The 24845-nt window shown below is 37.6% G+C and overlaps 1 protein-coding gene across 8 annotated transcripts in view; it reads right to left on the bottom strand.

Annotated features, from left to right (window-relative positions):
- The window catches only part of PLEKHA5 (pleckstrin homology domain containing A5), a 166396-nt gene that overhangs the window by 45100 nt on the left and 96451 nt on the right, over nucleotides 1-24845 (bottom strand). For all 8 annotated transcript variants that reach the window (XM_027654879.1, XM_027654902.1, XM_027654922.1 and 5 more), the window contains exons 2-8: nucleotides 23006-23089; nucleotides 21926-22046; nucleotides 15533-15637; nucleotides 11933-12005; nucleotides 8225-8325; nucleotides 7202-7317; nucleotides 715-1179 (exon numbers count right to left, since the gene is read on the bottom strand). In XM_027654879.1, coding sequence (XP_027510680.1) covers nucleotides 715-1179; nucleotides 7202-7317; nucleotides 8225-8325; nucleotides 11933-12005; nucleotides 15533-15637; nucleotides 21926-22033 — 968 coding nt within the window. In that variant the 5' untranslated portion in view covers nucleotides 22034-22046; nucleotides 23006-23089. The remainder of the gene's footprint in view (nucleotides 1-714; nucleotides 1180-7201; nucleotides 7318-8224; nucleotides 8326-11932; nucleotides 12006-15532; nucleotides 15638-21925; nucleotides 22047-23005; nucleotides 23090-24845) is intronic.

Genomic DNA, 24845 nt, shown 5'->3' with positions numbered 1-24845 from the left:
GCTAGAGCTGCTTGTCTGTAAGACAGCCTGGAAGCAATGTCCCTACACTTCTGTCAGACAGAGAAATTGCTATCAGCATGACATTCAATAGTGTCAATCATTCACAGATAATTTTAAAGCTTCAGGAATAAGCACTAGAACTCAATATTATAACTGGGAGATACTTAATTTCATAAGAAGAGGAGTTTTAAGCATCAAGTTAGTTAGATTTCTGTCTTACTGTTAGGTAAAGCTTCTGTCTCTCTTCGACTAAAGCTTGTTTAAAGTTTAAAAGCTCCCTGGAATATTTTCTAAGAATTTTAAATAAAATATTATTGCAAGAATTTGTGAATAAAAATGCCACAAGACAGGGCAATTTCAAGAACACATTTTAAGAGGAAAAGGAATTGCTACAATTGATGATATCTCTGTGCTAGGACAGAGAAATGTCTAACACCCAAAAATGGTTTCTAGCCCTTTTTAGTTATTGAGCTATTATTATACTTTAATTAATAATATTCACTCAAATGGTAATAAAATAAAAACTTCAATAAAATTGTTCCCAGCAGTCACCCAGGCACTTCTTACAGAGAACAATGAATAATGTATTTATGTCATACAGACCAAAAACCAAAGAACCTAACCAGGATACAAGTGTTAAGTATTATTTGCTAGAAAGCCTAGTAGAAAAAAAAGTAATAAAAAAAAGTAACAAAACTACTTCACAGTACTTACCCTCTTGTTTCTTCTTCTTGTCCTTTTCCTCTCTGTATTTTAATCCACTGTTCCAGCTGCAGCATCGAGTTAGTTCTCTGCATGACCCGCTCGGACTCCACGTGTGACGGCAGCGCGTTGTGATGGGCTCCATCTCCAGCATCCGCCAGGACAACTCCACCTTTGCTCTCAGACCCATTCAAATGGACAGGCCTGAAGTGTCCAGCCTGGATGGTGCTTATGGGCAAAGTCCTGTACTCGGATCCCAAAGGATTTAGCTTCACACTGTTGATTTTTGTTAACGGTTTATCTTGCCCGACTTTCTGGAACCCGTACTTTTCGGCTTCCAAAGCTTTCTTCTCCTCGTTTTTGTTCACTTCTTTGTTTTTCTGGTTATTTTGTGCCTCTGGCTTAATCAGCACCCGGTGGTTTGAAATATTGTTTGCCTCTCGAGGTGATGTATTTTCAATGGTTAGCTTCTCTATTCTGGAAGGGAATATATGACAAGCTATAATACCAACAGAACATTCATTAAAAATAGTAATAAAAAATTAAAAGTGAATATATTGGTATTTATCAGGGTTATTTCAGTGAATCCCTTCCCAGACATTTTATAACAATATCTTGACTTGGAGAGAAAAAAAATCAGGACATATTTTCACAATAATCAAGGATAGGTTGTGGGTTTTTGTTGCTCCTGGATAGTCTGGTTTTGTTATTGCTGGATTTTTGTTTCTTTCTTTCTTTTGTTCTTAATTTTGTTTTGGAGTTGGTGGTAGTGTTTGGTTGGTTTGTTTTCTGGTTGGCTCATTTGTGGTTTTTCTAGTTGTGTATTTTTTCTTTGCTATTTTAAAGGCAACTGTTACATGACGTAAATTTTTTAAGTCGCCCTTCAATTAACCCCTTAGAGAAAATGTGCACAACAGGAAATAAAGCCAGGGTCTGTAAAAGTAGATGTAAAGTTCCTGGAGGGCTGGACATTCAAGGAGTGAAAATATTCGGTGGCTCCCCAAGAGCTGAAGCTTCCAAATGTCAACAGACTGAAATTCAGATGATTTTGACAGTCAGCTTGTGATTCACAATACTGCTGAATTTAACATATAATGAGCTCCTTTAAAGAAAGCAAATGACTCTTCGTGGTCACTGGTATCAATTAGGTTTCTCTGGTATGTTATCGCTTTGGTTGGCATACACTTTGTGGGAAATGACTGTGGCTTTTCTAAATTTAAGGAGGAAAATAGCTGCTGACTTAAGGAACTGTACCACAAAATAATGATATTTTTAGAACCATTAGTGCTTTACAGTATTTACATAAGTACTCAATGTGTGCAGTTTTATTAGTGTTCTTCTTTTTAAAATTTGAAAATGTCAAGAAGCTGTGTCTTTTTCCATACTGGGACCTGAACTTCAATTCCAGGTCAAACAGTGACTTTTTCAGTTCACTAGAAAAAGAAAACAAACACCACCTTAAAATGTTTTGATCAACATTTTTTGGTATGGGAGGAAAGAAGAGGAAGAGATATAATTTTTTAAGATTACATCTCTGTATAAAACCAAACTAGGAGCAACACTTTATTTTTAGGATGATGTCAAATTAACCTTTCATAGTTTTGTGTCTTTTTTGCAAATGCATTATTCATCCTTGTAACTGTCCCCAGTTCAAGTGTCTGTAAAAAGGCCATCACATACACAGCTGACCAAGAGCACAGATAGAACCACTCCTCTGAAAAGGGCACTAATTCCAGGCAGAGTAACCATGTACATGGCTGTAAACATTATTGTTTACCCCATCTTGAACAAGAGGCTTAAATGTTCAACAAGTCTACACTTCCCCAACAGATTATTTAAGTTGAGAATTCCCAAAAGGCCACCTAATTTGGGACAGAACCTCTGCAAATACCTAAAGGACCGAAAACTGTACGGTCCTAATAAAATACTACCCACTGCTAATAATATTGGACACTTAATTTTAAATGCACCTCCCATTACCACCCTACTCTTGCTATGAAGGCTCTGTGATGTGGAAGGAATCAAGAGACTCCTGCCTTGACAAATACACCATTTCAAACACATCGCTCAGAAACATCAAGACATCGATGTCCTCTGGATATTGTACCTGAGTTAAAACAAAATGCTTTTTCACTTTGCATGCTAACAAGGGTGATTTTTTTCCCCCTATGCCTCTTCCTCACATGGCTGTGACGACCTCAGTCTCTGCTTGATACTTCACGATGCTATAAAAGCCCCCCAAAATTCACTTTATAAGTGAGTACAAGTAGGTCAAAATAGTCCTTGTCTTTCAGTGATTATTCCTGAGCTGCCAACATGGAAGTGTACACACATGTCAAATGTACTGCAAATGAAAACAGTCATACTCATAATCTAACATGAACATCTCTTTGGCTCTATGTGTTGGCATTATTTTCAGACACGGTGTTTTTTTCTCATACATCACTATTCAATGCAGATGTTAGATACATCTGATGCTTTCTGCTAGATGAAAGGAGTGTGTAATGTTTCTGCCAACCATAATTTCTAGAGAAAAAAAGATCTCGATGCTGAAACAGTTTTTACATAGACTTTTGTGAGGGAGGTGGAACTACTACACCTACATCACCTTTTCTACAATTTCCAAGTATCAGCAAAGAAAAGCTACGTTAATCTCCCACTGAAATTTAAAAGTGAGGGGGTTTTAAATTTACTTTTTTTTGTCCCCAAGACTTTAAATTGTTCCAAACCCCAAATTTTTCTGCCTAGATTCCTTCTCAAGATTATGGAAAAAGAAAAAAAGATCACCTCCTCACTCCCACCTTAAAACTCTACTACCTAGGCTTCTACCAAAAACTAAAGGAATTCCCCAAACAGGAATCTCAATGAAAAACTCAATTTCCCACAATTATCAAGTCAAAAAAGGGCATTAAGATTTCAGCTTTCAGTCAGAACTCAAGAGTTTACAAATAAATGTATGGACTAGCTTGTACATAATCCTAAACATGGGCATTAATATATGCAGCATGCCTTAATGGTACCACCTACCCCTTTATATAACACTTCCTATAAATTTTTCTCAAGTTTTACAGTAGAGAAACAGCTGCCATTTTATAGATGGAAAATCCACAGTGCAGAGGGAGAGTGGCATCTCTAAGGACATTCATCATATACGTGGTCAAGACTCAGAACAGTGTTCGATTCCCAGTCTCACACTGCTTTGCACTGTCTGTCTTAATTAAAAAAAAACCCAAGAAACCCCCAAATCACAGAATTGGTTTTCCATGCAATCTCAGTGCTGTATCACTGGTTGCTATGGTTATACACAGCAGAGCCAAACATTTATATTTGACATTCTTTGTAATGGTGTAGAGCCTGAATGACTGATGTTCAAACAGACTTCTGGGCTCTCCTTTAACTTAGTGCACCAAATCAGTCACCTCTGTGAGCAAGGGATCTCTTTCCACTGTGAAGGATCCCAAAGGAAAAAAAGTTATCAGAAACTAAGAGGCAAATGTAAGAAACATAAATCCATATGTATATTTGGTTCCATATTTATAGCTAGCTCTCAAAGACTTGCAGGCTATTTGAGGACGGGATAGGGAGAAGAGGAAGAGAATGAGCATTGAACACATGTCCTTCAGCATATGCTGGATGCAATTTATAGACTTCTACATCCAAAAAGGAATAATATGTACGGAACTGTAACACAAAAAAAGTACCATTTTATGCTGGTTTATATAAATAAGTAACTCTGAAAGGGCTGGGGGGAGGGGAAGTATGTAATTAATTATCAGATTGATCTGAGGACTGTGATTTAACAAAGCCAAGCAGAGGCATTTGAAAAGAAAAAGCCATCTTTTCCAAGCACAGTGACGTCAGTAAGCCCCCACTGTGGATGTCACTATGCTAACAAGTGCTTTTTTGGCAGCCTAGCTTCTGCTGTTTAGGAAAAGTAACTACACTAGGAGGAAAAAAAAGAAATCTTTTCTTAGTACATCCTGCATCCCTGAGAAGAAACAAAGGCTCCAATATACAAGCTGGCAGTGAAAGGTTAGAAAAATGACACTCAAACAGGGGAGAGCAGAAAAATTGGCATTTAGGGTACAAATGTTAAATCAGTATGTTGGTGGACATTACCACCTACAAACACAAGCAAGTACTCAGATACAATTCCACTGTGGCCCACAGTGACACAACAAGGAATAAGCAAGATGTTTTGCTGATGCAGAGAGGTTGTTTGAGATCATATTTTGAGTCATAACATCCTCACTGACTACATTATTTGCGTTTAATTATTTTGATAAGTCTCTCAGTACACTATTAAACTTGAATTTACTATCTAGGTAAATTAAAAACGTTTAAAAGGAGGAATTACAATTAAGTCAATAGGACCAAATAGTATTTGTCCTTCCCTGCAGCAATACATCAGAAGGGAGTTTTTCTGCTGTTAACGCAGATTAGTTTTGAGAGAAATGGTCCCATTTTTATTTTCTTACCTCAGTATCTTGTTTCTGTTTTATATGGCTAACTCTTAGTGGAAACTAATAGTTTACGAGAAACAGGCAACCCTCCCTCCCCCAACTTAATGTTTTAAATATTCCTTTTATCTTTTTTTCTCTCCAAGGAACTCACATCCCCAGAAAAACAAGACACAGATTAAAACTCCAAAATTATTTAAAGATAAAACATTTGGTTTAACAGACTGTTGGGTTTGATTTCTAGAGTACCATAAGCAGTGAAGTATCTGGATTTCTAGATTTAAAGAACTATACTGTAAAAACTCTTGATTTATCATTGGGAATTTTATATTAACAAGAACTTAAGAGTGGCTCAACATCAGCTTGCATGAATATTTAAGGAAGCAATTCTTAATAACTCATCTATTGTATTGCAAGTATCCAGTCTGTTAGAAAACTGTATTCAGTACAATGCTAGAACTTCTAGAAAAAAACCAAAATTGAGAAACAAAAGCACTGGTTAAATTTGACTAAACCAAAACCATTTATGCTTAGAGCTGCATGCATGCCAAACTTTAGGTTACTTAGAGATGAGGTAATAAAACACTTAATACTCAACAGATTTTTACAGGGAAGGAACAGTATTTCTTCTGCATAAGATCATATCCTGCTCCATTTCATTTTAAGAACTGGTTTGATAGCCAAAAGATGGATTCCTTACAAAACAGATGTCTGAAGGATTTTCTTCCTTATTATAGCTAACAGACATGAAAGTCTTTGAGACTTGGTCTTGAAACGTATTTTCTCTGAAGTAATTATTTCAAGGTTACTAAGCAAGTTTTCAAAGAGGTCACATCTAATACTGTTTCATTCTAAGGTTTCTTGCCTGAATTAAAACAACAAGATAGTGTTACATAAGTTGCTTTTCTGACACTTGTTTGGCTGTTGGCAAGCCTGTTCAGCCTGTGACACCCAGGCAGAGATTCACAGTATTGCAAATATCAAATGAAGGTTATTTCAGCAGTTCAAAAAAAGATTCAGAATGACCCCCTTCAGTGTTATTCCTTCTACAAAGTGCTTATACAATTGATATATGATTTCTGTTTGAAGTTAAGTGAGTTTGATTTGGTTTATTAATTTCTCCACCGTATCTGCAATACAAGAGTGATTTTTCAGATTAATTTTATTATTCACTAGGCTTCTCTGGTGCTGTGTCTATGCGATTTTGATTTTTTTTTTTTTACTACTTTTTTTAAAACTAAAAATTTCTCAGCATCTCTGACATTCATTTAGCTCCAGGGTAGCAGGAACCAACAGAGTGGAGAATAGATCAAGTGACAGCAGCCATCAGCAATAACTTCTGTGCCATCAATAACGAGGAGCTTTTAAACTTCCAATTGATGAGGTTTCCATTAGAGATGTCATGGAGTCGACCCAAGGGACCACATTCCGAGAGAAAACGATTCCCACTGGATAGACAGCAGCAGACAATATTCTGTTTCTGAGAGCACAAGGCTCCCGGTGATAACTTGCTTTTCATTGTCAACACACGGATACAGAAAGATAAGGCTCCAGATAGGGGAGTATAAATTTGATGACAGCTTAATGATGAACAAGAATGGCTCCCCACAGGTTGCCCACAGGTACAACCATTTAATTTAGCCCGAAAATCCAGTTGTGAATTTGAGACTTATGACAGGTTTCAGCCAAGGGCTACCACCAGTTGAGCTGCTATTGCTATTCAGTCGGGAGGGCAGGGGAAGTCAAACATGCCTACACATACTATTTGTCATTGCACTTCTTTTGATGCCACTGGCTAAAGGAATAAGTCAGGGTTTTTTTCTAGCTCCTTACAATCAAGATTCAGAACAGAACTTAGGTTATTTTTACTTCTTCAAAATTTTATCCAGCATTGTTACATTAGTAAGGGTTCTTTAATATAAGGAGAAATTACTTCAGCCAATTTACATTCTGTTTTCAGGAACGCCTTTTCATTACATAAATCAAACTAAATAAGAGAAAACAATATACTGTTCCACTCTTTTGTCAATCCACATTACCTTTTCACAGGCTCTGTCTGCACAAGTGCTGCATCTATCATGGCTTTCATCCACAGCTCCATTTCCTTCCCTGTATCTGTGCAGAAATAATAGGTCCTCATGTTTGGATGAGCTGCCTGATTGGAAATGACATGGTCATTGCAATAAAAATATAAGATTCTGTAAAAGAAAAGAGGCAAATATTGTTACTGCATACTCCCTCTAATGCTTTATATAATAAGATTTCTGCAAATAATATTATCAGAAAAAAATATGAAAAGGAATACTACAATGTTTCTCGGTCACTGCACTCATATTTTCAAAATAATTGCCAGTAATTTTCAATCATAGCTGTTTCTTCATTAATAGGCTACATAAAAAACCCTTACATTTCTTCAATCTATTAAAAACTATATTGATCACTCATTAATGTAAACTGATATAATTATTATAAATAAGATTTTGGAATAGATTTTGGCAGCCTGAATGATACAGTAAGTTTTCAGTTGTACTTACCATTGTAAATAAATGATGTGCTGGTTAGGAGACCAAACGAAGTGCCAAAAGGAGCTCATAAAACAACAACAAAAAAAGTCAGGAGAAAATATTTAGTGAAGTCATTTATATCATGATTTAAAAGATCAGCTGTGAAACACTCCTAACAATGGTTCATGTAATATTGTGATTTAAGTGATAATAAATCCTTATTTTTATTTATGTGTGAAGATACTTTGTATCTGAATAACTAAAGAACATTCATTAATAAGGTAAGTTCAGATGCAGATACTGGTCTAAAATACCATGTGGTGCTTTAAAGATCTAAGATACTACTAGTGAGTGATATCCATCCACTTTCCCATTTTAGTAATTCTGTATTTACATCAGGCTAAATACTTGAAGCTTCTGCGACTGTATTATGCAAAAATCAGCCTCAGAAGCTGTTTGTCAATCCTGTTGTACATAATAACTCTGTAAAATGAGTCCTTATCACCAGGTTATTATGCTTTCAGATACAAAACCAAGTGGAAAAATTGATTCCCTTACCTTAAAGGCATATTTGCGGTTAATGTGGTCCTCAGCAGACAGCATAGATATCTGAAAACTAGGCAGAAGTATGCTACCCAGTATTCCCTCTTCTTTCTCATCTGTGAATGCATAATCTTTGATTAGAGAAATAGTGTTTTGACACATGATATTTGCATTCAGATACTTTAGTCAAAATCTTGTGTTCAATCACACAAGACATTCACCTCAGAGGAAAATGCACCAGAGAACCAGAGAGCCAGACTGAGCCGTGTACAGGTATCTAAAGGGCAACTGTGCAGCCCCTCTCTGCCAACACGTGCCACAGAACCTGTGGTGCCCCCCAAAACCTGCCAGGCATCGTGAAACGTCGTCCACCTTTGACTTTCTCCCCGAGATGGACGAGCACAAAGACCCCTCCTGAGCGCGCGGTTCTGTACATGTGTAAGTACGTGAGCTCCCTCACGGAACCTGCCTTATGGAAAACCCCACGAACAGCTACACCCACAGCTCTCCTGGGGATCAGTGTTTACCTGCCTGTGACTTCAAAACTGAAGAGTAGATGGAAGCCAAGCCTCTAATTCAGTGACAAGAACAGTAGCCACCTGCTATCTGTTGTTCTGTAAAAACCGCAAATACCTGCGATGCCACAAGTATTCTAAAGCTCTCATTATTGGTGGCCTTTGAGAAAATTTGCACATTCCTCTTCTGATCTCAAGCATATAATGCTACATAATTCCCATTATAGTACTTAATTATAATTCCCTTTGTAATTCCTACAGAGTTTACACTCGATTACATTCTATTTGTAAGAATGCATATGTTTCAGATAATTCGTAAAAAACAAATTCTCCCCCCAAACACCCTTTTCCCAGAACCCTGTTTTACGTACAATTTTAGAACAATATGTTATACTAATAAATTGACATTTTAATTGAAAGCCACAACCAGTTTTTAAATCCAATTACACTTTAATAAAGGAATAATTGAATGCAATTCACAAAGTCAGTCTTAATTTTATTTCATGAAGAGAAATTCTATTCACAGCCGAATCTTGAGGATTGTCCCCTAAAACACTTCTCATAGTTGAACACGGTGCCCAAAATGAATGACTGTGTATCTATGATATTAGGATGAAAACACAGATATTCCAAAATTTCAAGCCTGAAAAATTAACACTGTCACGATTAAAATGCACTTAAACAGCACAAAAGGGCTATTGCTTATGTGTGGATCTGAAAATACTTTCTTGGTACTCTTTCACTCACTAAATTTTGAAAAGCCACAACCTTCATTTAGATTATTTACATGGAGAAAGCTCTGCCCAGCCATTTTAGTATTACATGACAGGTTAGATGTAAAAATTATGCTTTCTAGGATAGTTATTTAATTGGAGAGTTGAGAATAAAATTATTTTGATTAAAAGGCAGAGATGGAGTGGATCTACTTTCAGGTACTCAACTGTACTCATAAGTATGTCTGAAACCATCTCACCTTCCCCTCTCAAATATTTACTCCCCTGCGAGCCTCAAAAAAAATCTGCCCTTTTCCCCCCCATCCTCAAACACATGGCAGATGCTGGGGTTTACTTTATTTGGACTGTTGTTTGGGGGAAAAATTCTTCCCTTCTGCTAGATTATATTTTGACTTATTACTGAGTCAGTCACACCCACTAGTGCCATATAAAAGCACAAGGCATTTTTTGTTCCACTGAACAGCTGCAGGTCTGGAGGACTTTGGTCTCTGTTAAAGACATACTGCTACATTCCACTTCCAGATTTTCAAAATCTGTTTCCAATCAGACTTGCTTTTATCTCCATACCCATCTTTACTTGTGTACTCTGTATGAACAGTACAAGAGAAAAATAGCATATCTTCTGGTCAGTTCTCAGAACTTTTACTTGTGGCAACAATAACCTTCCAATAGGACAGTGGACGGTCTTTCATCCCTCTGTGAAACAAAGTATTCTCTTAGCTCTGAAAAAATACAGTGACATGATTTTCTTTTCACCTGCAGATTGTGTTTGAGCTGTTAACACTGGAACACAATCGCAGACATTCAGCAAGATTTACTAATAAAACCAAAAAAAGCCCCGAACAACCAGAAACACGATTTGCAATCTGGGGGCAAGTGCACAGCTCTCTCATTTCTATTTTTCAATGTCTGAGATAGAATTAACAGAAATATAAAAGCACAGGGCATAGAGTGAAAGTTTTTGGACTATCACTACAAGTTTAATCACAGTTTAACAGCTTTAATTATTTTCTAGTACCTAAAAGCTAAATTTATCGTGTAAATTATTTAGGCTGTTCTGTTTGAATTTCAACTTATTGGGCAGATTAACATGTAGAAATTAAAAAGTAAGATAATAGAGTTGTTTGGATTTATTTGTTGTTTCTTTTGCTTATTGCTTTTTTCAAATTTATTTTTAGATACTTCCTGGGCTGCGCTCTTAAGCAATTTAACCTGTTCTTACAGCAGCCAAAAAGTAGAACTGCCTTTAGAACTTTTGGAAGAGAAAACCTAAAGACTTGTTAAAAAGAAGAAAACCCTGTCAGAAAGCACAGATAATGACCCTTTAAGTAAACACAGTGTAACTCTATCAGTTGATGAAATTACTGAAATTACAGCCTAATTTTGACTCTGCAGTGGTTTATCAAACTATGTATATTTCTTAGGGTAGAGAAATGAAGCCTAATGATTATAGTTTAATAACTCAGAATTTGTTAACTTTGCAGTTACAAGTAGCAAACAAAGAGTTGCAGTTACAGAGCTTTCATGTTTCATGACCTGATTTGTCTTTGATTAGATCCATGTTGCACTTTAACAGAAAACCATTTCAAATTTATCTGTCACTGCTTTCAGCATCACCAGCATCAGCACCACTCCCACCAATTCTAAAGTCTCATCCTACAGCTGAAACCCTTTCTTACCCTCCACCTTCAATTAAGGCTGCAGATGGCCCTAACTGCTCATGTTCCTCTATTTTGCTTTACAACCCTCTTCACTCTTGATTTCAGGATTTAATATGTTTCCATATGCACAAATCCCATTTGTTTATCTCCTCAGGAGCACTACAGTTAATAATCTGTAATGCGGAAGGAATCAGTTTTTTAACACACATAACTCCAGACTAGAATTACAAGCAGATAATTTTTCCCATGTAAAATAAGTCTGATGTAGCTACATAAGGTTACTAACAGATTCCTTTGTTCTAAATACAGCAGAGACTTCTACTCTTATGGAACTGGACAACATTTCACTTTATAAGTATTCATGAACACTGATTAGAGTTCCCAAAGGTGTATATATCCTCTTATCATTCCAAAGGCAGAGTTTCAGCTCCCCTGAACTATCCCTTCCCTATCCCCATCCCTTTCAGTTACTTAAATTGCATGAAAAATCAGATTTAAACTGACATACTTAGTTTCTAGCAACAGAAGCAGTGAGAAAACTACAATCCACAATTTAATAACAGAGGTGGCTGTGAATGGGTTTGCCCTTTGAGCATACCCTGACAGGCAGGAAGCAATTAAGTGAAATTGGTAATTAAGGAAGAAAGAAAAAAAAAAAGATAAAAGTAGCAGGCCTGGATATTGACAGCTATACAACCTTGTTAATCCATTAAGTTAAGTAGCAGCTTCTTATTTCCTACATTTGAGTGGTGTGTCAAAATTTATCTGCTTCTAGTAAAATTAGCAAACGAAGGTGTCGGGAGTGGAACTCACCTCTGTAATAGAAGAGACACAGATCGGAGAGCACAAACCACCTCTTCTTCCACAGCTTCATTCCAGTGCTATCCTGTATTAACCAAAGGGATCAGGTAAGAGCTCTCAGACTGTTGACAGCAGTCATCCATAAGGCAAACCAGGTACTACATAACTGTGGTGCTGTGCCAGTAGCTCATTTTCTTGGCTATTTTAAGCAACTTTGACTTTTCATCACGACCTGTCACTGCATACAAGTGACACAGGAAGCCTGAAGGTAACAGAGAATCATGGAGTTGTTTAGGTTGGAAAAGACAATTTAGATCATGAGGTCCAACTGTTACCCAGTACTGCCAGTCCACCACTAAACCATGTTCCCAAGTGTCACATCAACACATCTAATTATACCTTCAGGGCTGGTGACCTAACCACTTCCCTGGGCAGCCTGTTCCAGTGCTTGACAACCCCTGTGGTGAAGAATTTTTTTTCCTAATATCCAAACTAAAACTCCCCTGGCATAACTGGAGGCTGTTTCTTCTTGTCCCATCCTTTGCCCCCACCTCACTACAATCTCCTCTCGGGTAGCTGTAGAGAGTAAGAAGGCCCTACCTGAGCCTCCTTTTCTCCAGGCATGCTAGAGGCTACAATCTACAATTAACCAAAAAAAAAAGTGTATATGCATATATATATAATTTTTTTTTTACTAAAAGAGCAAGGTAATACTTGGGGTACATCCTCCTTTCCTCCTTTGTTTTCTTAAGAAACTCTGCTGAACTTCCACTACCACTCACATTTAGAGCAAATTTCTTTCCCAAATAAAGTTTATTCCTAAAGCAATTTCATTTTCTTTTATTTTTATAACCAATTTACACTGCACAACTCAGAATGAAAAACTACCACCACTACTGCAGTGTAAATAAGCCTGAGTATTGCAGCACACACATCCTGGTTGAATTGGATTTAATAAATATGTTAATCTGTTCCAAGAAGAAAAGTAGGTATGAATTATCAATATTCTTGTAGTAAACAGGTTTTTTGTGGCAACCAAGGGGGATTCTATAATGAAAAACTGTAGGGTGGTGTGGGTTTGTTTTTGGGGTTGGTCTCCTCCCCCCTCTCAAACACACACCCCTGGCAAAAGTCAGCATAATTTTTAGCCTCATATTTCAAGCTCTTCTCCTTTTGGGGTAGGGGAAATGAGCTAAAAGAAGAAAAGGTAAACCAAGCATTACCTAAGAAACATTATGCAGAAAAAGTATGTTCACTGTAAACATCTTCCAAAGAAAGAGTTAGCTCTAGACTTAAAAATTAGTAGAAAAATGGAAGAAGGGTATCATCACATGCATTGAGACAGAACACCCTGAGTTAAACAAAAATTGCCATTCTCTGTGATTACACAAACATGTTGCACTATCAAAAAGAAACCTCCACAAGCTTTCACTATAAATTTCTGAAGATCGTGTCTGTTGATAAAACCCTAGACTGAACTGGCTTTCAACTACTACTACGACATGGAAATATTGAGCAGCCCCTTTCCTTACAGACACCAACCAAACATCACACTGTTTAAATCATTTTACACAGTAAGCAGTATGACAGTGAGGTGGATTAAAAACTGGTTTTACAGCCAGGCCCATGAGTGGGTGGCCAGTTCCTTGTGATCCGCCCCAGGGGTTGATACTGTGGCCAAGACTACACAACAACTTCATTAATGAGCTGCACACCCCCAGCAAGTCTGCAGATAACACAAGTTATGAGGGGTGGCTCATACACCAGATGGTTGTGCTGTCATTCAGAGGGACCACAACAGGCTGGGAAACTGGGCAGAGAAGAATCTCTTGAAGTTCAACAAAGTTAATACTCAGTCCTCCATCTGGAGAGCAATAACCTCGTGCACCACCACAAGCCAGCAACGCGCCCTCACGGCAAAGAAGGCCAACAGCATCCCAGACTGCATTAGCAGAGCTGTCAGCAGCCACAGGGAGGAAGGACAACCTTCCTCTCTACTCAGCACCAGGGAGGTCTAGCTGGAGTAATGGGTTCAATGCTGGGCTCACTGGTACAACAGAAACATGAACACATTGCAGTGAATCCAGCAAAGTGTCACAAAGTTGATGAAGGGATTGGAGCATCTTCCATATGAAAAGAGGCTGAGGGAGTTCGGACTGTTCAGTCCATATATCAGTGTGTAGAAATACCTGATGTAAAAGTGTATAGAGAGGGTGGAGCCAAACTCTTGCCAGTGACAAGAAAAGAAACAATGGGCACAAACTAAGAAACACAAAATTCCACTTGAGCAGAGGTCAACTTGTTTGCTCTGAGACTGGTCACACACTGCCACGAATTTCCCAGAAAGGCCGTGGTGCAGTGTCCATCCCTGAGGATACAGTCCTGGACAACCTGCTGTAGCTGAGCCTGCTTTGAGCAGGGGAGGTTGTGCTACATGATCATGAGGTGCCTTCTAACCATGACAACTGTGTGATGCTGTGATCTTAAAATATATCCAGAAAACACTGCTTTAGGAATAGAGTTACTTTTTTCAAGCTAAAGTTTAATAGCCCCATAACAAAGCAACAAAATCTCTCACCTTTGTGAGAGTTTTTCACACTCAACACTGAATCAGAGTAGAGGTCACAGGATTGTCTAAACATGGAAAAGTCTTTAACTTAAACAGATACTTCTAGATCTTATTATCTGGGGGGTAATTTTTAAAAACTGACTCATCAAGAGCATCCAGAAAGCTATGCAGGTCATTCCAGTCTATCTGAGTAGGCACAGTAAATGACAATGTACATCAAAATTACATACACACATGTCTCAGCTGAGTTAAAATTACAAGTTCTTACAGGGCTGTTGGTGGATTTTAAAAATATAGTCCTAATATGGCCTAATCAGTTTTGTTGTTCATTTTTTTGATTGTGTTACTCTACTCTGAATTCCTGCAAACCCATTTAGTGCAAGTGGTCTGGTATTGCAGAACAGCAAATCTACTGCAGGCTAGCAACACTGTCACTAAATACCAGGAATATTTTCAATAATGCCTATTTTCAACAGGAAAACCTAAAATCATCTCTGTTTTTAAGACGATTATCTTTAGGAAAACAGGCACACCTATGCAAAATATATGAAAAAATGGCTCCACTTCCAATTTTTTATTGAAAATATTTACTTACTTTTAGAAAAAAAATTAAGGATATAGCAAAACAAACAACCCCCCCAAAAAAACCCAAACAAACAAACAAACCAACCAACCAAACAACAACAACAAACCACAAAAAAACCCACCAATATTCTGGGCCATACATCCTTGTCCCATCATCTCGACATGTCGGAAATTAAATCAGCTATTTACTGCCAACATCTGCCTAGATTTTTCAAGTCCTCCACGTATTTTAGAAAGAATTATGTACATACAATCCATCAATGTTCTTTACTTGTCCAATGTCCTTATTTGTATCAGAATGACATCCAATAAGTAGATAATTAATTGAAAACCACGAGTCAGTTCCTCTCAGTTTGGAGCTTCACTCTGCTATCACTGTATTTTATATAAATGATTGTCTTTTGCACATTACACACATCACAGAAAAAAAAAGAAGGGGGTGAAGAAGGTAAGAGTACCTGTTTGTAGAGCCAGCCACGTCTGACAACCGGTGCATTAGGATTTCTCTTTATGGAGTTCGATCTCTTTCCAAAATTATGAACCTTCTTTGAAGATCGTGATGTCTAAATTGAATTGAACAGGTTAAAAAAACCATGACATCAATATCTGCTGAAAAATCATAACACGTTTCCTTTGCTTTAAGAACTTTTTCTTATACGTGTTCCTCTAGGGGACTGCAGAACACAAACTGCATTCCTTTTTCAGATGAACAATTATTGTGATGGTTCTGCTGGTTTAAGCATTTCTTTCATTTCTTCTGCAGAAAATATAAAGATAAATCCCAAGACAAGTACTTGAAGATTTTTTTTTTTAAACAAGAAAAAACCCAAACAAATACATATCTGACCTTCTTATAAAAAAGGTAGAATGCCTACTAAGTTGTAGAAAGAGAAGTAAACTCTCAGAACTATTATTAATTATGAAAAATTACATCACCTGGGCAGAAAATTTTGCTCTTTCTTGCTTCGAACTCTAACCTAATATATGACAACTTGTCTGGATTTCAACAAGAAATAACTCCCCCTTTCCTAACACATACTAGTTTTTTTATTTTTTCTTTCTTCTCAAGAACCTTTTGCTCTATGATCTCTTGGCTAGTTTGAATATTTACTATTTCACCTGCTTGCACTAAGGTCTACTTTGAAACTTTTGTCCTGAAACTCCAATGCTTATATTTGCTGTTGCTTGTACCTTTTAAAACCTTGCGATGATCACGTATGACTAAGAGAAGTAGGAAAACCAACCCATTTTAGATTTTATCCTTCTACTTGAATAACCAAAAGAAATTGGAAAAGGTATAAAGAAACGTGCAGTGCTTTGCCAATTCACACTTCCATTCTTCTCAGCCTACATTAAGGAGTCTGTGCTGTAACTAAATGAGCTGAACATTTACTTGTGTTTTAAATCCTGTAAGAACTGGTGCCTCAGAGACCATGCCATGTGATAGAGCAAAAGAAGTAAAATTCAAGTAAGTTTTTTAAGCTGTATTCATGGCTCTGCTTCAAATCCACCATTTGAACTGAGACAATATAATCCTGTGTCTCAGCTTCCCTATCTCTGCTACTGAGACTAATCATGAGTGTATGCAAAATTTCCGAAGGAGGAACGCTAAACACACACTCAGGTTTTGCTGCAAATTAGGGTATGGGGGTTCTCTGTGGAAATTCTCTCAACACGTATCACAGAACTAAGCTGGGTTTTACACATGTTTCAGAGAGAATTCCACAGTAGGTGGAATCATAAACTGGAAACTTAATTCAAAATTACGTGCAGCTTTTGTCAACGATGCCAGCAACTGAAGGATACATCACCTGGCTAAAAAAGAATAACATTACACAAACTACGTGTGTTTGCCTAAAGTCTACAACACAATGAAACAAGGACGTTTTGTCTCTCTTTTCTTGCAAGAATCATGAGGGAATATAAAAACAATTAGAGTGCTTGTAATTTCCCTTGAAGATACAGCAATTTGGCTCAGCTCTGGGAAGCACGACAGAGCAAGCAATTCAAAAGCAAATTAAGAATAAAAGTAAAAAATGTCCACATTTTCATCTAAAAAATTCTACCACTGCAAAATGGAGAATGGTTTGTAAGAAGCCAAGAGAATTATGACATCCAGCTGTGAAAAAGCAATATACAGAGAACCTATAACAATCTAGTTATAAAGTGAACTACATCTCTCTCAGTTAACCTGCATGACTTGGTACTGGAATATCACACAAGAGCTCTGCCAACACTTTGATCAGAAATAATTTATAATGCTCATAGCTGCTCTAATATTAGGTATTAAAGGTTCAAAACCTCTCAAGAGTGTTCTAGAATTCCTATACTTGTAAAAATAGCTAATGTATTAAAGATGCTTCTGAAAACACAACGAACCACAAGTACTACTAATGTCAAGTCTACCAAAAAATTCAGATAATTTAGACAGCTCTCTCTAAGGCAGGTCTGATAAAAAACCATATTGACTCCAATTTCCCTGAGCTAACAGCAAAGTTTTAATGGGTTACATTCTACCAACTGTGAATACAAACTTCCTTTAATTAAATGCAGCATCACAAGTGCTTTCTAATTTTAGTTAATACAGAGAACACTTCAGATGACTCGTGATTATTTTACCTCACACTGCATAAAGAGAATAACTGTTCACAACAAACTCTGAGCCTTGAGACAACAAGTACTGAAATACTGAAGGTGCATATATAAACTAATTATGAGTTCTCAGACTTTTTACATCACCTCCTCCTCTTGTTATGCCTGGAATCCCTGGTCATTCCATATTCTCCCTCACATATCTAATTATCTCAAACTGTGGACACAGGAAGACGGGGAAGAAAAAAAAGAATTGAAGGGTTCAAGTACTTTTTACCCCATAGCACTAAAAATCCAGGACATATTGCCAGCTCCAGCTTCTGGAGAAGGCAAAGAGAAAAGGAGGATAGTGAATAAATAATCCAGCTACTAAATACTTGCTGGAGGTGTAGAAGTTAACAGAGCAAGCAAACATAGTCACATCTGGTACCATCTGATCCTTTCTAAGGCATTGTCCTGGCAACTGTGATATTTCTAAAACCAGAACCTAAGTGAGGGACCCTTTATGGTTCCAGTACTGAGAAAGAAGCCAGGAAGTCCAGCCAGTGTTATTCACTCTTTCCCCAAACTGAAAAAAACAAAACACCAGCAGGGTTTTGAACTCTGGGCAACAGAGCAGTCAGCAGCTGGGGCTGCACACTTCATCACGCTGCAAGATGCTTTTCTCCCTGCTTAGCTGGTAGAGGACACAGGATTTACGTGAGGCTTCTTCCCCAGTTTTGGAACTAGCACAAGAGTAATTCATTAACCTTAAACTTACTGCATATGTATTTGAAAAACATAGGTTGAAGTCCTTGCTAATATGGAAATTTTCTGCATGTAAATTCAGAGAATAGAAATCTATATCTCTGTTACTTTCCAATTCTGTTTAAAAATATGTTTCCAGTCTTCAAGGCTTACATTATCTTCCAAACCACAAAGCAACATGATTCTGCCTTCTGGATTTTGTAGGCAATTTCAGTGCCTTCCAATGTTGCAGTTTTCCATGAGATCAGTGGGTTTCTGCCTCAGCATTTTAGCTTAGACTAGGAGGCTGCTCTTAAAGCAAATCTCCCAATCATTCATGCTTACTGTGCTTTGGTTTGCATAATAAAGCAAACTGGATTTAATTTAGGGTAAGACTAAAATGGAAGATGTACAAGGAGCACTACTGGACTAGTCTGACTATGGAAACACAATATAGGTATTCAGCCTGAGCACCAATACTGCCCTTCACACTGTCCCTGTTTACTTTGCGGTTTGCTAATGAACCTCATGACTATTAATCCAAAATTTCCAGCCTAGGTAAGGCTATACCTAAACTAACCATTTAAAGCTGGACTCGCTTGAGCACTGTATGAAATATATAAACAAACTGATAAACATTTATAAACACTGTGATACATCACAGTGACTTAACAGAGTCACCAGGAGCTCTGCAGCATCTGTCCTGGGCTAACACTCCACTCCACTTGCTACGAGAAAATCGTTCCCTTTATTCTGCTGATAATCAGGACAGTAATGAAGAGCAGCAGAGATGAACTGTGGAGGGTGACTGGTAATATGACTTTACACATTATAAAGCCTATTCCCTGAATGCATTTCATAATCGTATTTGTCTGGGTAGTGATTTTAACAGCAGGGAAAAAATAAAATAAAACAGACAACTACGAAACCGATTTCCTAATTTTACAAAGAGAGATGAAAACATGTACTTCTGTAGCAATTTCAGGCCTATGCAGATCTTTTTCACAGTCAGAGGTCTGTCCTAGGGGCTTCAAGTTTAGAAATACACTTCAAGCTAACAGGGAAGAAGCAGCACTTAACAGAGTTGTAGTGTGTTATTTGGCCAGCATCATGTATACAGTGGGAGAGGAGGATTAGAATTAAGACTTTTACTAGGGTAAGACTGACCTTTGCCTCACCTCATACTAGCCTCTGGGCAGCAGCAGAGTCTTTCTGCCACAAGATAGAAATTTCTCCAAGTTCCATATCTATTTGGGATCAATTAACATTAATAAAAGGAAGAACTTATTTCTATACCCCTCATCTGTCTGAAACTTTAGTTGTACCACAAACTTTTGTTCTATTCCTCATCACCTTCCAACATCACGTGTGTTCATGAGTTATCTCTGAAAATAGAAACACTTAAAAAATACATGAAGCAACCACACAAGGCATCCTTCTGCTCTGTAATTTACTGTCCTCAACAACATTGTATTCCTCTTCCATTGTGCTGTAATACATGGAACCTCTATATATTATACTCAAAAGTTGGTAAGACAGCTAAGAATTTCAGGTCCTACTGCTGAAAGACGTGAATAAAAACATACAAGAAAATCAGTTTTGTATCCATGTACAACCCATTGGCCCTTTCTATACAGTTATCTTTAAAAGTGTTTTGACTCATTATCCTTAAATAACTGCCAGAAAATGCTGACTAGTATCAGCTGTGGTTCTACTTTACAAGTATTCACCTCCTAAACACAACAATTTTAAAATGGTGTGGCAGTAATTCAGACAAATTCACATTTAAAAAGTGATTTACAGTAATTATACATACAGCCACAAGAACCATATTAATATTTTAAGTCCATTTAAATAACTGGAACAGGAAGAATGAAAAGTACAACAAGAATCTGGTTTTTTTAAATATTATTTTCACAGAAAGCTAAAGTGTCATTAATCAAGGGAAGTAGAGAAATTACAGTAACTGGGCCATAGAAATCTCAATTTCCTTCTAGAACGTTATGAAACAAACATTAGGCTAAAGGGTATTTTCAACTTCTCCTTTGAAAGAGAAGTGTGAAAAATATGCTTGTAAAACACATGCTCCTAAATTGTAATTAATTTCCTACATTTAACTTAAGATTGCTTCCTAGAAAACTAATTTCAACAGAACTAGCTCTGTAACTATTGCATTCTATATCACTATTATGACTATAGCAATAAGTTATCTTGGGTTTTTTGCTTGCTTGGTTGTTTTAGGGCTCAGCTGGTTCTGAGTTCATTTTTTTGCTGTTGTTGTTTGGGTGTTTTCTAGTTTGTTTTGGTTTAAACTGGTTTTCCTGCATGGACTTAAACATGATCATATGAAAGTTAAGATGGATTTTGTTACTCTTTACAATACATCTGTGACTATTTTTCCCCCCAGCAACATTAACAGATTAAGGCACTTTTTTCATTAAATAACTTTTCTGATGTAGGTCAAGGATTCTGTCTATCTCGTTAGACATCTAAAACAACAAATATTTCCAAAATGCACTTAAAGAAACCTTGCAATGTTTTCTCCCACATGGAAAATAAATTATTTCAGTCCAAGTTTCTGAAATCAGGGAATTTGTTCAGTTAAAACACATTCCAAAGTTTATTTTTCTCTTGCAGGCTGGATTAACCTGCCAAAAAAACACTTCTCAGGGTTAAAATTTTCATTGACTAGCAAAAGTATAGGGTTTTTTCCCCTTGTTTAAATGTTAACTACTAGTAGAAGAGATGACAGGGCTCTTGTCTGTCATCACTGACCAAAGCAGTTATCTTGGTGTCTAAGCAAACTTAAGGGACTTCTTAATTTTGTATCAAGCACACTCTCTTTACAGGAACTGAACTTTTAGTTTCAGTTTAGAAAACTAAAAAAGCAATAAATGCACACAATAAGCTCATCAGCTTTATCCAGTAAACTTAAAAGTTGATAAAAACATCTGGGCATTTACCTTAACCCCCTGAGAAGCTGGGCAAATGGAGAAGTAAGACACAAATTCAGGTGACTCTAAGAACCTCCAGAACTTTCTCCAGGAATTTTCCCAGGAAAGGAGGACTTCTCGTCCAATGCCAGCAAATCATGTCAGCTGCTGTTTACCACAGGGTCACCTTCCACCTCTCTTATAACTACTTCTTATACACAATTATAACTGTTTTACCTGGAGAAATCCAGTCAATTATTTGTGATTGAGCAATTTCTGTAACAATGGTTGCCCAGATGCCTCATCAGTCACTCAAGATTCTGCTGTTCACACAGATTAGAAAGGTCAGATTCTGTGAACAATTTAAGTATGTGCAAGTAACAGGATCGGAGTTATCTGATAAAAATTACAGTTACAGTGATAATTTGTTTCAGACACTTATGTTTCCAAATTAAACATGAAAGGGCTCAAGTGCCCTGAAAAAGAGATATATCCTCTGTTTCTCTTTTTCAGTGGAATACTAATATATAGCACTGTCTAGTACCTTGTGGAATAACTGAATAATTTTAATTTTAATTTTATTTGGACATAAAGACTTACTCTGCCCACAGGGCTCATTGGATGAGCAGCATAATCTGATGTCAGATTATAGTTAGTTGCTTCACATATCATGCTTACTGGTCGCTCCTTCTTTTCTTCAGATGTCATTGCTGCAGCAGTCCTGAAAATAGAATATGTAATAGCACTAGAACATGCTGTGTGTGCAGACTGCTAACAAAAAGCACCCCTAGATGTAGCCTAGTACAGCCTGTGTCCTACTTTTCCAATCTGAAAGCACTTCATTGCAAAGTTACCTGCACTGTGTTTTAAACTCAAATCTATAAGAGATGAATTTTAAGGCGTTGCTCTAAAACAGGATTTCTCTATTAGTGTAAGGTGTTGGTGGGAGGGAAAAAGACAGGTATGAGCATGAGATGGAAATGGGAAGAAATGCCCTCCAAAGAGCCCTTCTGGCTTTGCCCCACTTGGTGAGAAGAGGCAGGTTTTGAAATTGCAGTTCTCATGGTTTTTGCTCTCGCCACCATACAACGTGTTTCAGCAATGTTGGTGAGCAGGACACCCAAAAACCAACCACACACAAAATCCTGAGGTCAGGTATGAGTTCCACGAGTATCTCCTTGCATTGCTGTGTATTCTACAAAACTAACGCAGACACAGCAAATCCAAGCAGTTATCCAGTGATTCAGAAAGCGTCCCAACTGGTCAAAAACATAACCAGCTGAGGAGAAACTATCAGGGAAAACATTATAGATTAACAGCATGTGACTGTCCCCAAGTGATCATAAAATTCATTGCTTCTGGGAGGTTTATTTGGTTATGATATAATATACAGGTCGTTTGCTAAACCTACAGAATAAGTAAAGCGACAAGTGGAAACTCACACAGTGCAGAAACATGGTGCATTTCTATCACACAACTAATTTGGGCTATGGTTTTGATCTTAAAAATTAGCATTAAATATTTAATACTACTTTCAAGTAATTTAATCAAGTAAAACTATACACATGCTGATCTGACTTGTGAAAAATAAATATTGCAACTAGTAATTCACTGAATCTTGCTTCAATATTAACAGGTTTTAGAACATATATTTTATGGAGTGAAACAGATGGCACTTACTGTTCGTTCACAACAAAAATACAGTTGTCCTGCGATGGTTGTCCTGTTACTGGATGTTTGCAGGTTACTTTTCGTTCATTATGACTGTGAAAGAGAGAAAAAGAAAAGTATTAGGCAATGATGTTTTGATTTTCTAACTCAAATATGTAAATCCGGTACAACGAATATATCAATACAATGAAAACAATTATGAATATTTCACTATGGCATATAACAACATCTGTGTACACACACACACAATGCATATATATATAAATATATATATATAAAGTAATAAAAAGGATGAGAACAAGTGTTAAAGAATCTTCATTAATACCTTGGAAAGAGATGGGAAACATTGGCACTGGGTTGGTAATTGTTTTGCATTTTAAAAACCAGAGCCAGTAAAAGACTTATTAGTTCATATATGAACATAGGTAATTCACTTCAGCTACGTCTTAATGTGTTCATCAACAGGATTTCAGCTAGACAGGGACAAATTAAACCTGAGACACACATAATTGCTCTGTAAGGATAAAATATCACTACTGTAAAGCAATTGTCTTCTACCTTAGAACATGAAGATACCAGTTTAAAATTTCTGATACTACAGACAAATATCCAATGACTGGAACAAGACTGATGAATCACAATCACGGTCCTACTTTTGCAGGTGACTTTTTAATTCAGAGTGTTGCTCCCCTGCAGTGATCCCAGGAGTACCTTCAAGTGTCAGGGAGCCTGACAACCCAGAGCTTCACCCTCAGCAGCACAAAAACACCCACTTGGCAGTATCTCGCTCCCCTGAACTGCAGGTACTGTTAGACCACAGCGGCTCCCACAGTTTGGAAGAAATTGCCAAAATTCAACAACTATCAGCTGTTGCCTGAACTCAAGAAAGAAATATCTGAACTTGAGTCCTCCAGCCTCCGAAGGGAAGGAAGAGAAGTGGAGGAATTCTCTGGTTCTGGGCTCCTCAGTTCAAAAAAGACAAGGAATTACTGGAGAGGGTTCAGTGCCAAGCTACAGACATGATAAGGGGACTTCTGAGGAAAGGCTGGGAGAGCTGGGCCTGTTAAGCCTGGAGAAGAGAGGACTGAGAGGGGATGTTATCACTGCACCCATGTATCTGAAGGGCAGGTGTTAAGAGGGTGGGGCCAGACTCTCTTCAGTGATGCCCACTGACAGGCACACACTGAAACAAAGGGAGTTCAATTTGAATATTAGGAAAAACTTCTTTTACTGTGAGGGTGACAAAGGACTGGAACGCGCTGCCCAGAGAGGTTGTGGAGTCTCCTCTGGAAAGATTTAAAACCTGCCTGGATGCAATCCTGTGCAACCTGCTCTATGTGACCCTGATCTCCAGAGGTCTCTTCCAACCCCAAGCAATCTGTCATTCTGTCATTTACTGCCTACCAGATATGTCAATCAGCTGGCTGTTACAACCTGTGCCTGCTGCAGACGGGGGCTTTTCCACCCCCTCCATGCAAGCAGCAGGATCCCAGCCCAGTTACACCAGGAGCACACCTGAGAGCACGGAGCTGCCAGCTGGCACAGCGACAAGGTTAGGACAGGCAAGGATGGCTGGATTGCAACAACCCCCTCCGAACTCTCCTGCCCCAAAATGTAGGAAAGAGAGCAGGGAAGGTACACTGACAAAATTTAAACCTGGTTCAGTGTTTAAAAAGCATATGAGCAGAAATCAGGCTAAGAAAAGGCAGTGAGGATACAACGCAGGTGTGCTATTCGGATATCATCCACGTGTTTCAAAACTAAATTCTTTTATTTTTAACACTTCAAAAAGTGTTTATAAACAAAAAAAGTATACAATACAAACCCACCAGTATCTGAAATCAGCACT

This window comes from Corapipo altera, unplaced genomic scaffold (assembly GCF_003945725.1).
Source record: "Corapipo altera isolate COAL_440 unplaced genomic scaffold, ASM394572v1 1, whole genome shotgun sequence".
NCBI classification, from domain to species: Eukaryota; Metazoa; Chordata; class Aves; order Passeriformes; family Pipridae; genus Corapipo; species Corapipo altera.
This window is presented reverse-complemented; position numbering and strand designations above follow the sequence as displayed.